Genomic DNA, 23,990 nt, shown 5'->3' on the forward strand with positions numbered 1-23,990 from the left:
CTGCTTTGCATGAGCAAGAAGCCTTTTACTTCTGGCTAGATAACTGATATCCACATTGTCTTTATGATCCTCAGTGATTATTATGTTTATGTGATAGTCTAACAGCATTCAAACAAAGTTTTCATTAATAATGTTTCTCATTATTCATGAGGTGAGATGCCAATGTAGGTCCACTTTTCTAATTTATTTCCTGGATTTCTTATTGATCCTTTGATCCTCTGAGCTAAATATAAACATTTAGTCTCTATCTAGGGTAAATATATCAATTATGCTTTGCTGCATTATATATAGTACAGTGAAAAAAATTCACCTTAGATCAGAAGACCTGAGTTTTAGTCCTGTTTTTTGCTGCCTAATTTTGAATGTCACATAACCCCTCTGAACAGTCTGTTTAGCAGTTAAATAGAAATAATAGTCACCCCAAAGGGCTTTGGGGGTATTTTAATAAGTAATATGAAAATACTTTTGATACACTCATCATCCCATAATATTTCATTTCCTGCTAGTTCATATCTGAATTAATTTTTTTCCAGATAGAGTCCTGCCTAAAGAATTTCCATCTCAGTACCTGACACATGTCTTCTGCTCAAGTTAACCAAATTAGACAGCTTACCCACTACATTTCAGAACTGTCCCCTACTCTCTACTGCCACTGTCACAATCTTGGTTTGGGCCATTATTGTCTCATGACTCTTGTAGCTTATTAATTGATTTCTTTGCCTTAATTTTTCTTCTCCATAATCTGTCAGACTCTGCTGCCAGGGCTGCAACATAAATGTGATTATACCATTCTCCTACTTAAAATTATTTAATAAGAACTACTTTTCCTGGAACAGAGGTTGCAGCCCAAAGGGTCTCACAACTTGATACAATTTTAACAAAAGAACAAGAGTTCCTGCCGCTGTAATTAATTACTACCAACACAGTCAGAGAAGTGCCTGGTAGAGCTGAATGGCAGAAAACAATCAGTGGCCTACCTATGCCTTCTCTGACAAGACAGAAGTCATCGCCTATATTCTCCACATTCTTCTCTGGAGCTTCAAAAATGAAATTCTGTAAGCAGGAGAAAGAATCCTTTTAGCAGACATGCTAAAGCCTGGCTTTTCATATAATCCATCTCTTCTGGGTATCAAAAATCAAGCACTGGCAAAATAAATACAGTCTTTAAACTAGTTTTCCTAAATGTTCACAGTCAAGAATGAAATGCTGACTGCTCTCTTCTCCATGTTCAATGAAGATTGAGACTAATCTATAGATATAAAGAGCCAGGGTCCATAACATCCACAACGACCTAAGGTTCCACCGAACACCTGAACTCAGTGCTGGGTTGCCATGGCGCAGCAACCCAGCACTGACTGCTGAGGAGGCTGCGGATCAGACCCAGAGAGAGGCCTGCAGAGACAGAGGCAGGGTCTGATCCGCAGCCTCCATGGCAGCTGTTGATCAGCAGTTGCCTCTCTCTTTCTCTCTGGGCTTTGCCAGCATCCACGCCTCTGTTTCTCTCTGGGCCTCCGCGCTGCTGATCAGCCCTGCCTCTTTGATCAGGCCCAGAGATAGGCCTGGAGATGCTGACTGGCATAGAAGCCGACCAATCAGAACCAAATCTGGGTGAAGTGCCAGTATCCAATGGCTGCCCACAGCAGGCAGAGCTTTTGACCCTGACTGGCATAGAAACCGACCAATCAGAACCTAATCTGGGTGAGCTAGGAAGTCAGAACCTAAGGTGTGGGCTGAGGAGGGGTTTTAAGGGCAACAGCTGTTTGGTGTAAGGTGTAAGAAAGCGGTTCAATTTCTTAATGACCAGTTTGGCAGTATAGTGCATATGGCTGGCTATCAATCCAGATATAGGGGTTATGTATTTTTGTCTGCCAAGAGCATCTCCTCCTGCTGAAAAGGCTTTCCCCCCCCATTTAAGCAATCCTATCCTATATAATCTATCTATACTATTAAAAGGGTAATATGCTAATTAGACTGGGTCGACCAGCCATCTTCCAGATGTCCAAATTCCTTCTGGACAAAGTCATGGTGGTGGGGGCCAAGGCAGAGGCAGTTAGGGGCAATCAGGATGGCAGGGGAGGGCAGTTGGAGGTGAGATCAGGCTGGCAGGGGAGGGCAGTTGGAGGTGAGATCAGGCAGGCAGGTGAGTGGTTAGGAGCCAGCGGTCCCAGATTGCGAGAGGGTTGTCCGATTGGAGTGGGTGTAGGCTGGACTGAGGGAACCCCCTCTCCCCCGTGCATGAATTTCGTGCACTGGGCCACTAGTCTTATATAATAAAACCCTAATATGCAAATCGACCAAACGGCGGAACCAGTCGCAATGATGCACACAGACCACCAGGGGGTAGACGCTTAACGCAGGAGCTGTCTCCTAGTGTCAGTGTGCTCCCATAGGGGGAGCGCTGCTCAGCCAGAAGCTGGCTAGCACAGCAGCGGTGGTGGGAGCCTTGCCCACTTCTGCAGCAGCGCTAAGGGTATCCGATTGATGGCTTAGGGGCTTAGGCATACACCCCTCAAGAGGGCACAGCCCAGGCTGAGGGACCCCTGCCTCCGAGTTCACACATTTTGTGTACCAGGCCTCTAGTTTATTTATATCAGTCCTCCCCTTTCTGGCCCCTTAATCTAAATTTGAGTTTCTCTTTCTTTTTTAAAAAATATACTTCTTATTGACTTCAGAGGGGAAAGAAAGGGAGAATGAAATAGCAACATCAATGATGAGAGAGAATCATTGATTGGCTGCCTCCTGGGGATCGAGCCCCCAACCCCGGCATATGCACTGACTGGGGATCAAACTGTGACTTCCTGGTTCATAGGTCGATGCTCAACCACTGAGCCATGCCAGCCAGGCTAAACCTGAGTTTCTGATAAAATTATGGTTAAATCATTATTTAAAATGTCTATCTTCTCCTTATAGAATGATTTATGTATTTATGATTTATGTATTAAATTTATTTTTGGATCATATAAAATTATGTTGATTTATTATAATGTATCTAGTTTTTCTATTCATTGTCAGCTATTTAACAGTATTTTCAATTCCTAAGTTCTTAAGTACTATTCATTTCTAGGTTGGCTAAAATGTGACTCTTTCCTGCAGATTTTTATCATAAACAGTATGAAACAATATTTGTTTTTTTATAATTATAATTTATTGGTAGATGAATATTATATTTGTGAAGCAATACTAGTCTTTATTGAAAGTAATGTATCTTGCAATCCAAGGTATTCCTCTCTTCTGGCCAAATACTTTTTTTTTTCATTAAAAACTTTATTGTACATTAAAGTCTGTGTTTTGTTAATAACATTTTTAGGATGGATTCTGCACTGGCTTTGTTGGTCCTTGGGGAGGCTGCCAAATTAAACATGGCCTGCTTGAAAACTTTAATGGACATAATGAGAGATTTTCTTTTAACCATTATGTCTGTTCAGAATCAGGTAACAGTATATTTATTAATTTTGGTGTGCAAAAAACACAAATAGAAACAAAAAAAATTTGGTACTGTTTAAATTGTATACCATATTATGGCTTATAATGAGCATAACTTTGAAATAATAATTTTAATTAATATAGAACTAAATTCTTATTTACCATATATCCCAGTATGGATTGATAGATATAGATATATATATATAGATACATGATATATATGATATATATGATAAATAGAAATAGAGCTATAGAAATAGATATGTCTTGACACACACACACACACATACATGAGAGGGACTTTAAATTTTATTAACAAACTTGAAATCATATGGTTATATATGATTTAGTTTCCCCTTTAAAAATATTTAAAATATATCTAAAACATTTTTTGTTGTAGTTAATCCTCACCTTAGGATATCTTCCATTGATTTTTAGGGAGAGTGGAAGAGAGAGGGAAAGACAGAGAGAAACATCAATGTGAGAGGAACACATTGATTGGTTGCCTCCTGTGAGCCCTGACCAGGGAGGAGCCTGCAACCAAGGTACGTGCACTTGACATGAATCAAACCTGGGACCCTTTGGTCCGCAGGCCGATCCTCTATCCACTGAGCAAAACCAGCTAGGACTCTAAAACATTTTTATTGTTGTTAGGTTTTATTAAAATTTACATTTTAGTGGAGATGTGATCATTTAATCATTTATTGTTAAGCATTGAGTTTGTTTACAATTAATCACAATTAATTACAAATGATGTTAAACAGATTCTCATATATAAAATCTTTATTTTCATTTATGACTATTTCTTTAGAATAGCTTAATAAATTACACTTTTATATTCTTAGGGTAGATGTTGAAATTTCTTTCCAGAAAAGATGTTTCTTCTTTCCTATGAAAAATGTGTAAAAGTGCCATGGTTTTGTTTTGTTTTTTTCCTGATATGACTCACTTAATTTCCTTTCTGAGCAAGGTCAGATTAATGTATCTTAAATTATCTTAAGATTTGATAGGCACACACTCCAGAGAATCTTGTCTATTCAGGACTAAAATTTAGAATTGAGCTTTACATAAAAATATTCTTTTAAAATATATGGACAATAGTATCTCATTGGATTAATTTATATTCCATTGATTACTAATGAAGTTGAAAAGTTGTTCTGCATATACTAGTTAGCTGCATGTATTTTATATTCATTGAATTAGATTTTATGCATTCTATGTAAAATCTGCCTCTTAATAAGTACATTTAGAAATATTAGATTATATTCTTTTAACAACTCTATAAAATTTGAAGATATTTCTTATAAATACAGTATATTGTTCTTGTTATAACAGAATATGTTTGGATTATCTAATAGCTATTTCCTTATTTTAGAAAGAAAATGGCTCTGTTGATTTTTCCTGGGCCTGGATTATTGTCTCCATCTATATAACAATTCTTACAGAAATTTGTTTGTATGCAGCCATCTCTAATTTGAGAAAAACTGCTTTTATTGGTTTCTGTGACTGTAAAAGTTCAAAAAAATATATTTTACCATTGGACAAATCAGAAGAACAGCCAGAACTGAGGGAAACAAGTTTTTTAGGCCTTTTGGACTATTTCTCTTCAAAAATGTCAGATAATTGTAAGTAAATTATTTTTGGATTTGATAAGAAATATTTAAAAATGTCTTCCTTTCACAAAATGTTAGCATTTTAAAGTTGGAAATAATTTTAAATTCAGTAGGGCTTTCTATAAATTTAGAAATATTTTATAAAATGGAAATTTTTGATCAATAATTTAAAAACAACTGAAATATAGAGTCAATTGATTTATGATTCAAATTATATTCCTTGAAAACAAAAGTTGATCTGGGCAAACTTATGAAATGTGCATAAGTTTGTTTTTTTCTTTTTCACATTTGAATTTGTGGTGTCAAATTAGATTTGTCAAAATTATAAAGGTTGTATGTATTTATTTATATTCATTTATATAAATAGAAATATTCATATTTTATAATCACCGTATATGTGAAATGTAAACATCTAGACTGGAAATTAAAGACTTCCAAGGAGTTCAAACACCAAAATATAGCTACAACAAAAAGAATCATAATATTGGTTTTCAAACATCACCGTTTCTTAATAAATTTTCAAGATTTATTAAGAATTTTATTTTGGTTGAGCTTTGTTTCTGTCTGCTTAGCTGCAAAGAGACACATTTTCTCTCAGTATATTTAAAGTGACATCTTTGATAGCTGCCACAGGGTCACTCAAAGCAGAACAGAAGAGTGCCTTATGCTACAGCTTGGTCCCTGGTTGAGGAGTTTCATAGCAGGCATGCTTCTAGGCAAATGTCTAGCTGTGCATGTTAGAATGCACTCTACCTTTTATGACAGCTGTAACACATCCCATCTGTTTTTAGAAGGTTTTTTTTTCTTTGTTAACTGTCAGTCAATTGGATGTAATAGATTCTTCCACCAAATATTACTCATAATCAACAGGTGAACTGCTCACTTTTAAAATCAATGGCATTTTAAAATTTTTTTGAGTTTTGAGAACAGTTCTCAGAATATATTTTATGGGCTCATCACTGGTCTTGTGGAGTCTAAAAGCAAACCATATTCAGTTCAATGATTCAAATATTGTAGGCTTATAAAATATTGTTCCTCCATAAAATATAATTTAAAGTATATTTAGGAAAGTGGTTTGGATATATTTTTATTAATCATTCGTTTTAATGTAAAGAATTTGGGAGCCTATAAATAAGTTTATAAATTGATTAAAATCCACAGCATTTTTACTTATCATATTGTTCAAAAACTACTTTTTTATTTCAGAGTTTCATAATTCCTCAGTTATTAAATACTCATTATTTCTTTATTCATATTTAGTTCAAGCCTTATTTTTTCTAGTTAAAAATCCATACTTTCATTTTGCTATTTTAATTGAAAATTAGCTATAATTTTTTTTTTAAATATATTTTATTGATTTTTTACAGAGAGGAAGGGAGAGAGATAGAGAGTTAGAAACATCGATGAGAGAGAAACATCGGCCAGCTGCGTCCTCCTGCACATCTCCCACTGGGGATGTGCCCGCAACCCAGGTACATGCCCTTGACCGGAATCGAACCTGGGACCCTTCAGTCTGCAGGCCGACGCTCTATCCACCGAGCCAAACCGGTTTTGGCAGAAAATTAGCTATAATTTTATGACAAGCTACATGACACTAAAAATTAGATTTCCCTCACACTCTACCATGTCACAGTTTCCAAATAATATTTGTCTTCTTTCTTCCCAGTTAGGCTCTTCTGCATAATTTATGCAAGTGATTTCATTATTATTTCAATTTTCTGAGCTTAAAAATGTATTTTTTCTTTACACTTCTTTCCTTCCTTTTCCCTAAGAAGTCTTCTCAGATCTTCTCCACAATGTCTTACGTTTCTCCTCTAATCTCCAATCTTCTGCTGCTCATCACAGTAAAGAGCTGGAATAGCCCATAAAACTCTGTTTATTGCTTGAATAGATATAACATTTCTTTGAACAAATATAACATTGCTCTTTTGCTCAAACATCTACCATTTAATCTGATTCCCTTTATTTTTAGTTGTTTTACCTTACCCATTTCTAATATGAACTCTCCACTTCAGCTCAATTTGAGATCCTCTTTATATTCCTCTACCTTCTCGCTGCTTATATCAACCTCTCTGCTGGGAGTCAGTGCGCATGATGAGCTTGGTCTTTGCTGGGTCCCTGAGAACATGGGACCACCTCCAGGACTGTGGTTGAACTGGGCTGGTGCCTGATTATGGGACCGCTTCTGGGTCTGCAGATCTCATGCCTGTTACCAGGAGTGCAAATGGATTTGGGTCCCACTAGGTTCCTGAGCTGCCTCCTGCCAGATCCAAGGGTAGGTTCTTTATGGGTGGGTTCTTGGGTGTACAGAGCTGCCTCTGGATTATGGAAGAGTGAGGCTGGGCCAGGTCACAGAGCTGCTTCAGTGTCCACAGTCAGTGTCCATATACCAAGAGCACCAACAGGCATGGGTGCTCCTGGGTCCTTTGGTGGATAGGGTTAGTGGCAGGACTGGACAAGCAGGGTTGGAGCTGAGTTCACAGGAGTCAGGGGTACTTCCAGGTCCACAGCTGGACTACATCACTGGTGTCAGGCCTGACACCTGGGTCCAGACATGCCTTATCAAAGTGGCCCTTCTCAGGCTTGGTTTCCATTGGGGTTTCCCAACCTCCTACCTGGATCCCAAGGTTTCCCCAAAAGGCATATTTGTTCATGGGTGACTGCCAAATTATATTTCTGTGAGAGGATGAGGATGGGGAACTTTCTATCCCACCTATTTGCTGACATCATTCTCTCTAAATAACTTCAAATATAGCAGTGTACTAGTTTTAACTAATAAAGTTTTTATGAGTGAAAATTATATTTTAAAAATATTGACCACCACCCAAAGTCAAGTCTCCTTCCATCACCATTTGTTCTCCCTTTATCCTCTTTTACCTCCCCCAAACCCCTTTCCCTCTGATAATCACCATATTGTTGTCTATGAGTTTATTGTTGTTGTTGTTGTTTTTGCTTAATCCCTTCACCTTTTTCACCCAGCCCTCCAATCTCCCTCCCCTCTGACAACTGTCAACCTGTTTACTGTATCTATAAGTCTGTTTTTTTAGTTTAATTTCACAAATATACAGTATACAGTTGATGAATTATATAGCATTTTATACTTGTAACCTATATAATTTTATTAACCAGTGTCATCCTAATAAATTAAAAAATAAAAGAGATTTGGCCACTTAATTATAGCCTCATATTTGCAGCTTATACTTTCTCTCCTATAGTATAAGAGACAACAGAAAGAGTAGAAAGTGTCTTAAGTTGGGAGGCTGGACATATGTTTTCTTTTATTTCCAAAATGTGTACATACTAGTACTTTCTCTTCCACTTCTTCCTTCTACCTTCTAGTGTCTTTCTTTCCTATGAGCGGAGTAGAAGGTGGGGATTGGAAAGAAAATTACTTATTTGAACTGGAGAGGCTGTGCTTCAACGGGACACAATCAGACCAGCCTTCACCTGGCTCCATCATGCATCAGCTGCATGATGCTAGAAACTTTCAACCAACTTGAAGCTCGCATGTTCTCTTCTATTATCCTAAGTATAATATGGTCTACATGGCAGGATTGTAATGAGGACTAGAATAAGGGCATCTAGTAGGTATGCCCAAGTATTCTAGTTATAATAATAGTGGTGATGATTATTAGCCTGGATTATAAAATTCTAGATTGAATTAGGAAAAGTTGAGGATTGTGACTTTTCAGGTTGTGACTTTTCAAAAAGGGCAGCGATGAGCTCCAATATCACATGGACTATCACCAGAATTTGGGGTGAAAGTACAATACAGAATTTATTTGGCTTAAAAACTCCTTCATCTCCATTTCTGAACCTTTTCTTCCTCTTGCTTTCCTACCTGCTTCAGTTGTACTATTATCATGGCTAATTAAGTTCATATTCCCTTTAAGACTCTATTATTTCATTCTCCAAATTTATTTATCCCTTTACTACCTAAATTAGAATTATCTTTTCCTGAATAGTATTGCATAGCAATATATCATCAAAGTAAAGAGTAAAGTGAAACTTGTTTTTTTCTGTAAGAGAATGCATATTTTAAAAGTAGAACTGCATAATTTATATAAATTGCTAATTGGTATATAAGTTTTAGAAATGTCTTAGACTTTATTTTCTCTCCTGGATTCATTACTTTCTTTCCATTATTTCAGTAGACTTATGTATCTGTTATTAGGAAAAAAAATCGTACAGCCTATAATTAGATCAGAAATTTTCGTTTGCTTCTGACATTGTTTTCAAAGTTTTCTTCTTGGTTCAAATGCTATGTTTCATAGATTTTGGTCATTCTTATAACAGCCAATGATTTTTCTCCTGTTTTCTGATTTATTATAAAAATTCACCATGGCGGTCTAAGTATTCATATTGCCTTGAACAAATGAATTCCAAAGATTTTTTTAGTACCTACTTTCAAATTTACCTGTTTAACTCTGAAATTTATGAGGTTTGGTATTAGGTGCAGTTCATTTTTTTCATATGGTTAGCAATTTTAAAAGAATATGCGATCTTTTAAAATTAAAGAAGTAAAAGCAGTGAAGACTGCAAAGCTCATAAAATCAGTTCATTCTTTTTCTATATTAGTATTATGAATAAAATGATTATCTTCTCAAGGAATATTTCTTTTTTTTTAAATCTTCACCCAAGGATATTTTTCCATTGATTTTGAGAGAGAGTAGAAAAGAGAGGAAAGACAGAGAGAAATATTGATGTGAGAGAAACACATCGATTGGTTGCCTCCTGCATGAGCCCCTACCAGGCCTGGGCCAGAGAGAAGCCTGCAACTGAGGTATGCGTCAACGATCAGAATTGAACCTGGGACCCTTCAATCTGCTGGCCAATGCTCTATCCACTGAGCCAAACTGGCTAGGGCAGAATATTTCTTTTTAAACAGGTGATGAAGTCATATGGATTGGATACTACGACTTAGTGTACAACCTGGTGAAAATGTCATGGGAACTTCGAGGAGATGAGGAACAGGATGGACTTAGAAACGTTATATGGCAAACATTACAGAAAACAAAGAATCATGAAAAAGATGAGCGGATCCATAATGCACTAAATATAGCTGAGGTAAGATAAACACTGGGGAGTAAATGGGTATTTCTATCTAAGGAGAAAGGAATGTCCACATTCAGTGAGCATCAGTGACACAGCTGAGAACATGATTTTTAAATTTTAATGCTGAACTATTTTTAGTTAAAGATAAGAGGGTAGGCAATCTTCTGATTAAATAGCTTGAAGAGAGGAGTTGATTTTTAGGAAGAGTAATTGTGTTACTTTGGGCTTGTGCCTTTGAGAAACATTTACCATGCATTCCAATTGCGAAGGTTAACCAGGGTCTGTGCCTAATTTTCCAGCTTCCTTATTAGTAGTGAATTAATTCACTCTCAAAGGAGTCTCCATTTGGATAATAAATTATTTAATTTTCTTATTTATATGTATGTATTTTTTCTTTCCAGCATTAGACAATATAAATTGCAAATCTGGACTCACTAACAATAAGTTAATTTTCTTTAAAGTTAAAAATGTATTGTACAAGTTCTTGTTTTTTTCTAGTTCTATTTGAATGACATCAAAGAAAATCATTATGAAATGAGATATCTATTTTTCATAAAATACAAATATTATTTTCTAGTGATGCTTTATTCATATGGTAGCCTATATTTCAAAACTATGCCTAACAATATTTTTCTTCTCTGTGTCTTATTTTGAGCCAGGGTAATTTGTTTATTATCTTTACACACACTTTTCTCCCCAATGTCACTAAATATTTCTGGTTCTTTCTAGCTTTCACAGATGCAATTAATCTAATGCTCTTAATGCTCTGTTTTCTAATAATAATTATGGGTATGAATTAATATTGAATGAGAAGAACAAATAAGGAATCCACTCTGCCTATTGATCATCAAAGCATATGGATGGGTTGTTGGCTATACAGAGTAGCTACATTCTAGATTCTTAGCAGAAAACAAAATATTCAACTCTGATTTTTAATCATAAGTCTGATTTGGTATATGGACGACTGGGGACCCTGTTTAGAGTGCACCAAATGGTCAAGGCCACTCTAAGCCTGGGACTCATAATCAGAATGTTCAAGGCTAAGATACCATACACAGATCCAAGGACTATGTGCAGGTGTACAGCAATCTCTTCTGTAGCCAAAATGAATGATGTTACTATTGGCATGTGGCCTTCTTTGTCTAAGGAGTATAATACCTGTCATTGACCAGCCAAAGGGAGGAGAAGAGAGCTCAGATGAAGCTGGAGAGCTGGAGCTAGGAGAGAAGCTCGGAGGTAGTTACTATGTGAGGCTACAGAGAGCAGCCAGTGTGCTGGGCATGAGAGACAGGAGAAGCTGCTGAGCCAAAAAGGCTAGAGAAGCTGCTAAGGCAGAGAGCTTAGGTGCCACTATGATGTGAGGTGGTGAGTCTAGGGGGCAGCATGCGGCTGCTCAGATAATAGCTGTGGGTACAGAGACTAATGCCGCTTTGTGTGAAAGATGTACATGTTAACCAGCCGGTATCTGGCCACCTGCCTGGACAGGACTTGCTGTGAAGGAGTTGTTTTGTCTGACGACTATATGGCCTCTGCAATAAAGACTCATTTTTATATACCCACAGCCTCTCATGGCTTCTCTGTCTAAGGTCCAGCATCCTAGGAGTTCCAGCCCTAGGCAGGAACTTGGACTAGGTTCCCTACAGTTAGTACAGTGGGCAGGGTTTGAGAGGACCTGCCCTAGTGTAGTTGGGAAGAATTTAGAGGAATATATGGCCTCAAATCTACTCAGAGCAGGAGTGCTGAGCAGTGCTCTAGCTGTGCTCTGAAAAAAGACTATCCATTTTTTCCCCTCTAGATTTTAAAATATTTTTTTTTCATGGAAAAAGATAATCAGAGAGCTATCTACTTGAACTACATTGTTTTGGATTTCATGGACTTTCCTTTATGCAGCTGTGCTTCAGCTTGTCCCTTGGTTTTGAATTGAGGAGCACAGAAAGAAATAGAAATAAAGACAGTTATTGTACCTATTACAGAGATGACCATGATATCACCCAATATCACCTTTTTAGGATTTAGGAAATAAATCCTCCTCAGTTTCATGTACTCTTCAAACCTTATTACTGATTTTGTATAAGCGATTTGCTGGAGCTTAAAAAAAATGATTCAAAGTTTTGACCATTTTCTAACAGAAATAGAGAACGCTATGTATTCATTTCACTAAGTCTTACTGTTTTCTTTTTGCCTGTTTTTCTGTTTTTATGACATTTTCAATTATTTATATTATTTCCTGCTTTTTTAAAATCTATTTTTATATGCCACTTCACATCTCAAATGGATTATTCTGTAAGTAAATAAACCAACTCAAATTTGTCATTTCCACAATTAGGATTCTATTTATATGGATATTTCCAGGGCTAATAATTTGGTATAAGGTAGTCTTTTCTTCTTCAAAATTTTAGTAAATATCTATAGATAACTACATTTGATACTCATAAGTCAGTTAATCAGACATAGCAAATATTTTTTAGAAGCTAGATCCAAGTAAAGCTGTTGCAGCTCAGGAAGTTGAAGATGGAAATGAACACTGGTGGCTGGGCAAGGAATGGGGCACAGAGGTAGAGCCAACATTACTGGGTGAGGGACTGCTTAAGGTTGTGGAACAGGAAGAAGATTCATGGGCCTGTTCTGGCTGGAGGGCTCCACCTACTCCCTGAAGAACTGCCCTTGAGCTCCATTACTCTATCCAGTTGCAGAAATGAATTTAATGTCAGCTACATTGAGAGTGGTGATCAGTTCTTGGCTTGGTGCTTTGGGTAGCCAAGGTCAAAAGTAGGAAAAACACCCTTTACTGATTGTGTGTGTGTGTGCAGGGCAGGGGGCTCTGTTCCCTGAAACAATGAGCAGACTGAGCATTTAACTAGTGATTGTCTGCAACATCTATGTGGTTTTGGCTGGGATGGGTCTAAACCTGTTGGAGAAATATCGAGCAACTAACTAGTCAACTGGCAAAGAATTAATTCCTATGTCATATCCTTGCTTGTAGGCCACAAGTCTACAAAATTGCTAAGTGGCAGAGTTTTCTGAATCCTTGCCTTTGGGTCCCTGCAATCACAAAAGCTGGTTAATATTGACTTCTATCTAATTACTTCAGTATTTAGTTGGCAGAGTTGTTCTTTTTATATTTTTAATTTTCCTAGTTACCTTATGCCCTAAGGGAATGCTAATTAATAGAAAAGCCCAGGCTTTCCCAGATTCAAGGTTACATTCTTTCTCCTCACCCCACTCCATGTGTTGTGAGAATTGCACAGCAGATTCATCACTCAAATTTTATGTGCCTTCATTCCCTTAGCTGTAAAGTGGGCATAATTCTATGAACTCTATTATTCCCTTTATAGATATAGAGTAATTGATTGGCTGCCTCCTGTATACCCCCTACTGGGGATCGAGCCCACAACCCGGGCATGTGCCCTTGACTGGAATTGAACCATGACCTCCTGGTTCATAGGTCAATGTTCAACCACTGAGCAACACTGGCTGGGCTCTTACTCATTTTTTATTTTCTAGTGACCATCCCAGTACCTGACACTTAGTAGGTATTCAGTAAGTGTTTGCCAAGACGCTTTCAATAATCACCAATGGAGGATGTGAGGAGAAAGATTAAAAGAAAAAAATTGAGTTACTTGCGTGTGATGACAAGAACCCAAGCACAGAACAGGGTGGGCTAAGTGGGGTGGCAGGGAGGGTCTACACAGTCCTGACTCCTGGGTTTCTTCTTTCAAACCCTAGTAAATTCAGGCAACTGTAACATGAGGTATAGTATGAGCTTTGGGTTATAAAAACTGAGTTTAAATTTCAGATTCTTTTAAGCACTTTAATAAGGAAGTAAAATATTCTCTGTGTGTCTGTACATGTGTGTGTGATTATTTATATACTCTTTCTCCTCTACAACTGTGATTTCTGTTGTATCTCACAAATATTGGTTGAATGAATAAATAAATACATTATAAGTTCATTTTCTAACCATTGGTAAGGTGTGCATCTCTCTCATAGATAGTCTTTCTCTGTCTTTTCATGTATAAAATGGGGTGATAATTCCTTAGCCAAATCCCCAAGAGCAATTCTTGATTCTCCTCTCTCATAGCTCATAGTCAACCCATGAACAAGCTCTAAAAATCCCAGCTCCAATTTCATCTCCATCCCTCCATCTTCACTATCATCATATCCCAGCTGAGTCTTTTCATCCTCTGGACAGCTGCGAAGCTTCCTAATTCATTTTCTTACTTCCATTCTTGCTTATTATATCTATTCACTGAAGAGCAGCAAGATGGATTCTGTAAAATATAAATCAAATTATAGCACTACCTTGCTTACATCCCTCTAATGCTCTAGCATTGAACTTGGAATGGAATAAAAATTCCTGATCTTGGTTTACTCAGCTCCTACTAATACCTTCAGCCTTGTCTCCTCTCATTCTCCACTCCCTAGCCACACTGGCTTTTTTTCCTATTCTTTGAACCCACCATGCTTATAGTCAACTTAAGACCTTTGTCCTAGCCGTGACCTCTGACTGGAATGTCCTGATTTTCACATGGTTGTCTCTTGTCATTCAGATTTCGCCCTGAATGGCACATCAGAGACACCTTCCACAGTAACCTGATCTAAAGCAACACGTTCTATCTTTATCACACGTTTTAGTGATCTTCAGAGATCTGTTCATAGCCTTGTATTTTTATTTTATTTATTTATTCTGTTGTCTTTCTCTCTTGCCAGAATGTAATTTCATGGATTAAAAAGTAGCTTGTGTGATTCATGGTGATGTCCACAGTATCTAAATCAGTTCTAATGATCCAGGAACCTGTCATAAATAAATAGAAAAGTACCTACATCATAGTGCAGTTTTGACAATTCAATGAGATAATTTATGTAAAGCACTTAGCCCAGGGTCTGACACATAAATAATATGCCATAATGTAGTTTTTCTAATAATTCATTACCTTGCTTTAAATAAAAATTCCCACTTCTGAGCTTCTGTTTTCACATCAGTTCTATCAAACCTAATGGGAGCTAGGATGTGGGGGTCCTCCAAGCAGAACTGACTTGTTTCTGCTTTTGATGTTTGGGGGATGGTACTGACCAAAGTTGTTACCTATGAAGGAAGGGAACAGAAGGATATGAGTCAAGATTATGCTCAGCTACAGCCACAAAAACAAGGAAAAGCAGTGACTTAAGCAGGTAAGGGGTATTTATTGCTCACATAGCAAGACCTAAAGAGGGTACCTATTGAATATTTGGCTGAGTAGCCCCCACATGTGAGGAAACTAGCTGGTGTGAGGGAAGGAATCACCCAAAAGATTAGAGGTATCAGTGCTTCTTGCTCACATGGGGCTGGGAATAGTGCCTGTTCACACCAGCCAAATAAGAGAACCTCTGATTTATGAGGCATTGGTGTGAGTACACAGGAGGATCTTGCCTCATAACTGGGAGTAATTAACCTAAGACTGAGAATTGCCTCGTTCTGCCTAACAAATAATAAAAGCAAGATCTGAAAAGCTGAAACCTTCTCTCAAGGAATTGAACTGTCTCTCATAGCAAAGCTCAAGAATATCTATAGAAATACAGAGACATTCAACGCCCAACAAGCCATAATTCACAATGCCTAGCATCCAACTGAAAATTAATAGGCAGGACAATATGGCTGATACTGAAGAGAATAATTGATTAATCAGAATTGACCCAGAATGGACACAGATATTGCAGTTACCATACAAGGAGATTAAAATAGTTATAACTATATTCAAAATATTCAAAATTTAGGTAGACAGTTTAAAAAACATAGATGGGATTAACAGATTAGATGTGACAGAAGAAGTGATTAATGGACTTCAAGACATAGCAACAGAAACCATTAAAAATTAAAGTATGAAAATTTTAAAATATTAACAGAGCATTAATGAGCTATGGGATGAATTCAGTCAGATATATGTGCAATTAGATTTCCCAAAGAGGGAGCAGAAAAATATTTGAACAAGGTTTTCAGAGCCAAGGTTTCAGAGCTAGTTTTCATAGGAAAATGTACTGGAAACAAATTACAATAACTATGGGTAGGAGACTTGCTTCAATCATTCACATCTATCTGCCAACAAGTATATATTTTATAGATCAATGGGCCCACATAGAGTCAAGAGCAGGGCAGAGAAGCACAGCACCAGATGACGCTGACTTTTCAGGGTGAGCTTGTTTATATCTGCCCTCACCAAATGGTACACCTCCCTCTTGACCATCTCATTCTGCAGAAATAGGACATTTCCATGTAGTGGTTGGGCCACTGGTTTGATCCTTTCTTCACTTGTATTTATGATTCTCTATTAGTTATAGTACAAAACACAATCAACAATTCAGCCTTTCTGTGTCCTCTCCTGGTTTTCTGCTGCCAGCTGCCCATATCAGATATCCGTGTAAGGGATACCCTAGATTTACAATGACTTTTGCTTCTCTAAGGCTGTTCTGTTGTTGAGAATAGGCTGGGTTTGGCTGTAATAAACAAAGCCTTAAATTCTAAAGGATCAACACATAAAAACTGATTTATTGTTCACCCCAAATCCATTGCAGGTCAATCAGCTCACTGGGGTCGTTTCTTCCAGTGTCACTCAGGGATCCTGTCTGCTTCCTTTTTGGGGCCATTTCAATAGGTACATTTAGAGTTGCCACTGCAGGGGAAGAGAGAGATGAAGAGTTTGGCAGAGACTGTTACTGCCTCAGCTTGGAAATGACATACGTAACTTTACTCTTAGTCTATTGACCAGCACTGTTGACTTTTATGTTCCAGGTGGGGCTGGGGGTGGGGTGAGTGGTGGGAGGGAGAACTAGATATAGATGACACTACAGTTTCAAACAGAGCAGCATTTCCTAAATGATGTACATGGAATACAGGTATTTTAGATATCAATAACTTAGAATTCTAATTTTTAAAAGAATATGTAATCTAGCAGGTGCTTGTGACCACCATGCCACACCTCTTTCATCCTCGTGACTTCAGCATCATGGTGGTAGATAGCTCCATATTCCATTGCCAATATCCCATATTGAGTCATGGAATCTCTCCAGTCTGCTTTTCCAAAGCTGGAGAAGGCTTATCAACTGATGAACTCAATAGTACACAAAGGTTAAAGTCCCTTAGAGCAACTCCCAAACAATAAGGGATTGAGTCAGTGGATGAATGCTGAATCTTTTCTATCCTCAAGCACGGCAACTCTGTAGGCATTCTACATGTTTCTTTAGAGAGTTCTTAGCAAAACTAAATCCCGATTGTTTATAGCGGTAATGAGTTCATTAATACCTCTTTATTGTCTTTCTTTCCTAACTTGCCTCACTTTTCCCTCACTTTTGTTTTCTGAAATTGTCTCTCAACAAACTAACTGTACTCAAGGCCTTATCTTAGGTCACCTTTGAGAGAAAAACTAAAATATATGATAAAATAAATTTGGAAAATCTTCATTTAACTATAGTTAAACATGTTTTCTTTGTTACAGGAATTTAAGAGTTTTAATATGCTAATGTTGATCATGGCTCTTCAAGAGGGGATAAAGAAATTCGGGCTTCCCAAACTTGAACTGTAAACTTTTATCCCAAGGCAACTTGCAGAACTAGCACTTCCTGAAACTCATGTTAGGGATGCTTGATCTAAAGTTTTTGCAACTTCCCTTACTTAAAAACACACACACGATATTTTACTGATTTTTAGCACGAAAGGGAGAAAGAGAGAGAGAGAGAGAGAGAGAGAGAGAGAGAGAGAGAGAGAGAGAGAGAGAGAGAGAGAGGTGGAAGTGAAACATCGATCAGCTGCCTCCTGCACACCCCCAACCAGGGACTGAACCCACAACAGGGGCATGTGCCCTGGCAGGGAATTGAATCATCAACCTTTAGGTGCATGGGATGATTCCCAACCAACTGAGCCACACCAGCCAGGCCAACTTCTCTTATATTTGAATAAGAAACATATATATTTAAAATATTAAAGGTGCTTAAGAGTAGATAGGGGAGTGAAAAGGATTTTAAAATGTATCAAAATACAAGTACCTCATTTTGTATCACCATCAAGAAAAAAATGGCTACAGTACTGGTACTTAACTCCAAGAAGGTGTCCAGTGGCAGGTCCGAAGAGGGGAAATTAAATGGCTAGACAGTCCATGGAAAACTTCTTGCAACTTCCATTGGAAGATGGAGCAATGTGCTCCTTAGTTGAAAAGAGCAAACTCCTCTCACCGCACCACCCACCTCTCCCTTCTAGTTACTGTGCTGGATGGTGAAATTAAACCCAGCAGGTAGGCAGCTCCTATACAGGTTTCTGGAGCTATCTCATGCTCTGGTTAATTGTGTCTGCCTGCAGAGGCTGATTAGCATAATTAATCTTATCTTGTGATTACCCTGAGGAGGAAGTTCTGAATGCCCAGGTGGGATGTGGTGAATGAGTGACTATGTCTATCTCCAAGTGACAAAGAAGCACAGGAGGGAGAAGTTTGAGAACCAGAGCTAGAGTCATTTGGGGGAGCTTGGAACTAGGGATAGGGGAAAAGAGCAGAGGAGGGGCAATTTGCACCGGTCAAAGCTCATGGGCCAGGATGTGCCCACACATCTGTATACAGCTGTGGAGTTCCATATCTCCTCTCTTTGCTAGAAGCTCCCTGAGAACCAGGTCTTTGTCTTCTATATTTCTCTCATCACTTAGTTCAGTGATGGACCTCCTGTTAGTTTTGGGCAGAGTAAGATATCTATAATAGTAAAAGGGTAATATGCTAATTAGACCAGACAGCCAAACAACCTTCTAGATGTCCTTCCGGATGAAGCCGGGGCTGTGAGAGTCGTGGCTTCGAGGGTCAAGCCCCTTGCACGAATTTAGTGCATTGAGCCTCTAGTTTAAGATAAATGGGAAAAGCAAATAGAAGAGAAGAATAGGATGGAATCAGATGGAGAAATGAAAGTACTATATTAGAAAAGATGGAGGAAGCTAGATGGTTAGGGAGACAGATGGTTAAGTAGATGGAAAGATGGACTGGTGTGTGGCACCAACCGTGAGCCAGGCTCTGTGCTATAAAATGGCTTTCATATGCTTTATATAGAGCATCTTGTTCAATCATCACAACCCACGACACCCATTGGCTCTCAACTTAAAGGTGCATAAGAATCACTAATAATACTTGTTAAAATGAAAATTGCATGTAAAGAGATTTTAGTTTTATAATCTTCTCATAGGAGCTAGAAAGCTACATCATTAATAAGTAGCCAGGTGGTTTCCATGCAGTTGGTCCTAGGAGCTCACCTTGAGAAATACCATTTACTGAATAAATGAATGAGTGGATGGTTGGATGAATAAATAAACATACCCTTTGAGGCAGTTATTCTAGGAATCATTTGGAAAGGTAGAGACTGAGGAGCAGAGCAAGTGAGTACTTGTTCATCTCTCACTGTTAGTAATTGAGGGCATCTGTATCTGCCCTCCCTACTGTAGGAGACATTTAGAGAAGGTAATATAAGAGACTCTCCATGCTTTTCAACGCATTTTCTTAGAGTAGTAAAGGGCAGAGGCTCAAGGTGGATGTATCTGATTTGAAGAATTTCTACCCTTATTCATTCAACCAATATTTTAAGCACACACTCCATGCCAGGCATGGAGGTTGTACTAATGAACAAAAACAACAACAAAAGGACAGCCTTTTTGGAGTTTAAAGTCTAGAACAGATAGACACGAATAATCTCACAAATACAACCTTGTAAACTGCTCCAAATATTTTTTTTTATAAATGCCCTGTTTATGGTGTTAACAGAAGCTAAGAGTCAGGGAAGGGTTCTTATTTGCATTGTTGTGTTAAGTATGAGTCTGAATTAACCAAATGAACAGAGTAGGAAGAAGAATACTCCTGGCAGTGGAAAAGCATATGCAGAACTCTGGGGGTTGAGGGAGCAAAGGACTTGAGAAACTGAAAGGCTATGAATCAGGCTGGAGTATCCATAGAGCTGCATTTGGGGGGAACCAGAACATGGACAAGGCACATCTTCAGCTAAGAAGGATGGAGCTCCAACCATGGTTGGGGATGGAGAAAAGCAAAACTATTTGGAGGCAGTGTTATATGCAGGAGAAATGAAATCAGAGAAGGAGACTCTCAGAGGTGAGAAGCTGTTCTGGAACATAAGGAGGCCTAAGGAGAAAGCTTTGAAGATTAGCTTGTAAGTGAAGTGAGGGTATTAGAGACCTGCTTTCTTTGATGCCAGCTACAAAATCCAGGAGCTGAATGGGGTCCTGTGGGACCCTGTGGGATTAAACAAGCCTGCTTTTTCTCCTCCACCCCAGAGCCTGAAGGCCACATTGACTAATTCGTCAACACATGACTACTTCTATGGCAATGAAGACAATGACTAGCTCCGTTCCCATTTTCATGACGTTTATGGAGAAGTGGGAGAGACTCTCAATTAAATAATCACAAATGTGATCAGTGTGATGAATAAATGGTACAGGTAGCTATATTTCTGATAGTCTGAGAAGTCAGTGGTTGGTGGTGGTTGCCTTGGGGACATTTAAAATAAGACCTAAAAATGAGAGAGGATTAGGTGGGTGAACAGTGGCTGGTAGGGTGGTCTAGGACAATTGAATGTGGGAAATACATAAATGCACAGACCTTGTGATGGGAGGAACTATAAACAGTATAAGGAATGGACAGAGAGTGTGTGTGTGGCTACAGAGAAGAGGTCCATTGAGAGAATAAACCAAACAGATCACCAAGGTTTGGACTATGTGGGGTTTTCAGCCATGGTCCAGTGAGTCACTCTCTCCCAAGGGAAACAGGTGAATACAGAGAGATTTACATCAGACAATGGCAACAGCTGAACATTTTAATTCTCTAGGGTGCTATATCTCAGAGGAGCATAGGACAGGAATTCTTGTTCCAACCAGAGTCTGGGTCTTGCTTCGAGGGAAAGTACCCAATAGCTATGAGAAGAAAGAAAGTGCACAGGTGACATACTATGTGACTCTGAGCAATTCATGTCCCCCTCCTGAATCCCACCTCCTCCTCTAGCCACCAAGAATTTGGGCCCAACGCTTCGTAAGAATTTGTTGAATCTTTGGAGATAGACTCACTTTCCCGCCATGAGCTTTGTCTAGAGTGGAGCTATTATCTTTCCCCTTTAAAAGGTCTCTTGAAATACAAGAACATCATTTAAAAGTGAGATCTTGCTGCAGATGGATATGTTCCAGTATTAGATGAGAAAGGGAATAAAACCACATCCATTTAAAATCTGACAGAGGACCAGGGGGAATAAAACCCTCTTGGTTTAATGACAGGACTAAATTGGGTTCCGTTTCAAGTTGCCATTGAGTTTCTGAGTTCTTTAGAAGGAAGATAAAACAATCTCAAAAAGAATGATGTATATAACGGATTAATTTCCAGAGCACTCACAGATGCCATTTATGTTGCAAATCTTCCTTCCTGAATTGTTTTCAATTTTCAATTGAGGGGTTATTTTAAAGCAAATAGATGAACTTGATGAAAGGGAGAAAGAGAGTGAGGAGAGAGTGTGGGAAAGAGGGGGAGAAGAGCAAGGTTTTTTTTTTTGGAGAGGAGCAATGTTTTTGGAGAGGAGCAAGGTTTGTAGCCGAAACTCCATTCCTTTTATGCTTAATTTCTCTGAGGAAAATAGTCATAATTATTTCATATTTTAAAGTCTACCTTAAGGGAGTTAATAATGGTACTATAGAATAAGTTAAACAATTAAACACCACACATATGAATAAGACAAAGAAAAACAATTTCAAAAGACTGAGCACATTAAAAAAAAAGGAATGAGCACATTTTGTCTATAGGTTTGATGTATGAGAGCAAACATTCTGAATTTATTAAAACTATATTTTCTTGTCTGAAATAGTCTGAACACTTTCTATATTAGTTATCTTTACAGGTGTGTCTAATTTTACAATAAAACATGAGCATGATAAACTCAAGATCTTTTCTTTTTGTGGCACTATCATGGCAACAGTATTACAGTAATAAAACTACAGAGGTTAGTTATTTATCCTTAAACATCCTTAGTTTTCTCTTAATAACTTACTAATTTCTAAACCTATTGAACCACCATATTATTGCTCTGTGATACCTCTTTGGGCAATACATTTTATAGTATGAACTAGCTAGAAGCTTTCTTATTCCGGATAAAAACTGTCAGTCTTTAGGTGATGCCTCACTACTCAACATGAATGGAGACTATCTAAAAAAAAAAAATCTATTCAGCGGAGGCTTGTGCCCCATATGCTGTGATCTCAAATCAAATATGTATCCACTCTTATTTCAGTTAATGCAAATGACTGTTTATAGCACAACCTTTACTTTTTTCCTTTCCTAATACCTTGGTCCCCGAACATCTTGTCATGTAAAGTAATATTTCCTACATAGAGTGAAACAGCCTTAACTGTAAACTAATGCATAATGGGCAGGATTTATTTTTTAAGTGTTGAGTATACTTGAGTCTTTGTGAAATTAAGTAGAAATTTTCTATTTATACTTTAAAAATAAATATGCAATTTATATGAAACTATTGATTTATGAATAAAATTTTGTAATAAATATGTCAATTTCTCTATATCATTGGTAAACCCATTACTAACTATATTATGTGCTCCCATGTTTTGTATGTTTTTAAATTAATTATACTCTTCTATCATCTACAATTCTTGTTATATCTGTTCAAAAAATTTTATGCTTAATGGAGGCTAGAGGAAAGGTGAGATATTTAATAGCAGATTTGAAATAAAAAAAAAAGGTCTAAATAGATTCCTAAATATGAGCCCTTCAACTGACATACTCAATATAAACCCAACTGTTGCCTGAGTATTTGGGAAAGAAATAAAAAACTGCCATATACTCACCGTGGCATAATAAACAAATGTTAATTGATGTGCTTTGTTTGAAATACTTCCAGGGAGACTTGCAATGAGCAAGGCTCTTCTGTATAAGCAATTCAGCAGCATATGTTGGCACACGTAGGAAAAGTCATCATGTATAAATGCTTTATGCCATCTGGTATATGACCTAAAATATCAAAAAGAAATATGTATAGATAAAATGAATAGGTGACTTTATTTGGAGTACTCATCAGGGAAAGCACTTTGTAGTTAACATTTCATGGTGAGATCTTTAAAATAAAATTTGTTTTCATTCTTAACAATATTTCCATACTTTGAATGTACTCTATAAAGCAGCAAAATAGAAAAAACAACACTATTAGTCTCTTTTCTCTCAGTACCTATCTCCTCCTCCACATATGCCTCCTCTTTTGACATAAATGGAAACAGTGTGGAAAAGGAGATGTATTTTTGGAACAACAAAGTCCTTTTAAATACTTAATCAACAGAACTCCAATGTAACAGATATATTATTTAAGAGAACAAAATATTTGTAGAGCTTATACAATGCACCAGGCACACTGCTAAATATCTATATATATAAAACCCTAATATGCAAATAGACTGAATGGCGCAACAACCGAACAACCAAACAACTGGTCGCTATGATGTGCGCTGACCACCAGGGGGCACGCATTGGCAGAAGAGCACTGAACATGGCGGGTGTCAGCTGCAGCGGGATGGTGGAGCAAGCGAGCGGGGTCACCAGATCAAGGTGGGGCGCCAGTCGCTGTCATTAGGGTGATCCTCTGGTGGTTACTGAGAATTCTTTGCTCCCACATGCCACAGTCCCACCCAGCGCTTGCACCTGCTGCTGGCGCCAGCCCCACTTGCACTTGCTGTTGGCACCAGCCCCAATCTCACTGCACACCATCAGCGGGTGTGAGTGGGGCTGGCATCATCAGCAAATGGGAGTAGAAGCAGTGGTGGGAGCAGGACAGATGGCAAATGGGATGGGGGAGGGAGGGCGTGGTGGGAGGGGCCTGGCAGGGGCGCAGAGGATGGGCTGA

At 38.0% G+C, this 23,990-nt stretch overlaps 1 protein-coding gene across 1 annotated transcript in view; it reads left to right on the forward strand.

The window, feature by feature from the left end:
- Window positions 1-23,990, forward strand: part of TMEM232 (transmembrane protein 232) — a 161,233-nt gene that overhangs the window by 50,016 nt on the left and 87,227 nt on the right. The window contains exons 9-11 of the mRNA XM_059693928.1: window positions 3,308-3,431; window positions 4,799-5,048; window positions 9,925-10,103. Coding sequence (XP_059549911.1) covers window positions 3,308-3,431; window positions 4,799-5,048; window positions 9,925-10,103 — 553 coding nt within the window. The remainder of the gene's footprint in view (window positions 1-3,307; window positions 3,432-4,798; window positions 5,049-9,924; window positions 10,104-23,990) is intronic.

This window comes from Myotis daubentonii, chromosome 4, assembly GCF_963259705.1.
Source record: "Myotis daubentonii chromosome 4, mMyoDau2.1, whole genome shotgun sequence".
Lineage (NCBI taxonomy): Eukaryota > Metazoa > Chordata > Mammalia > Chiroptera > Vespertilionidae > Myotis > Myotis daubentonii.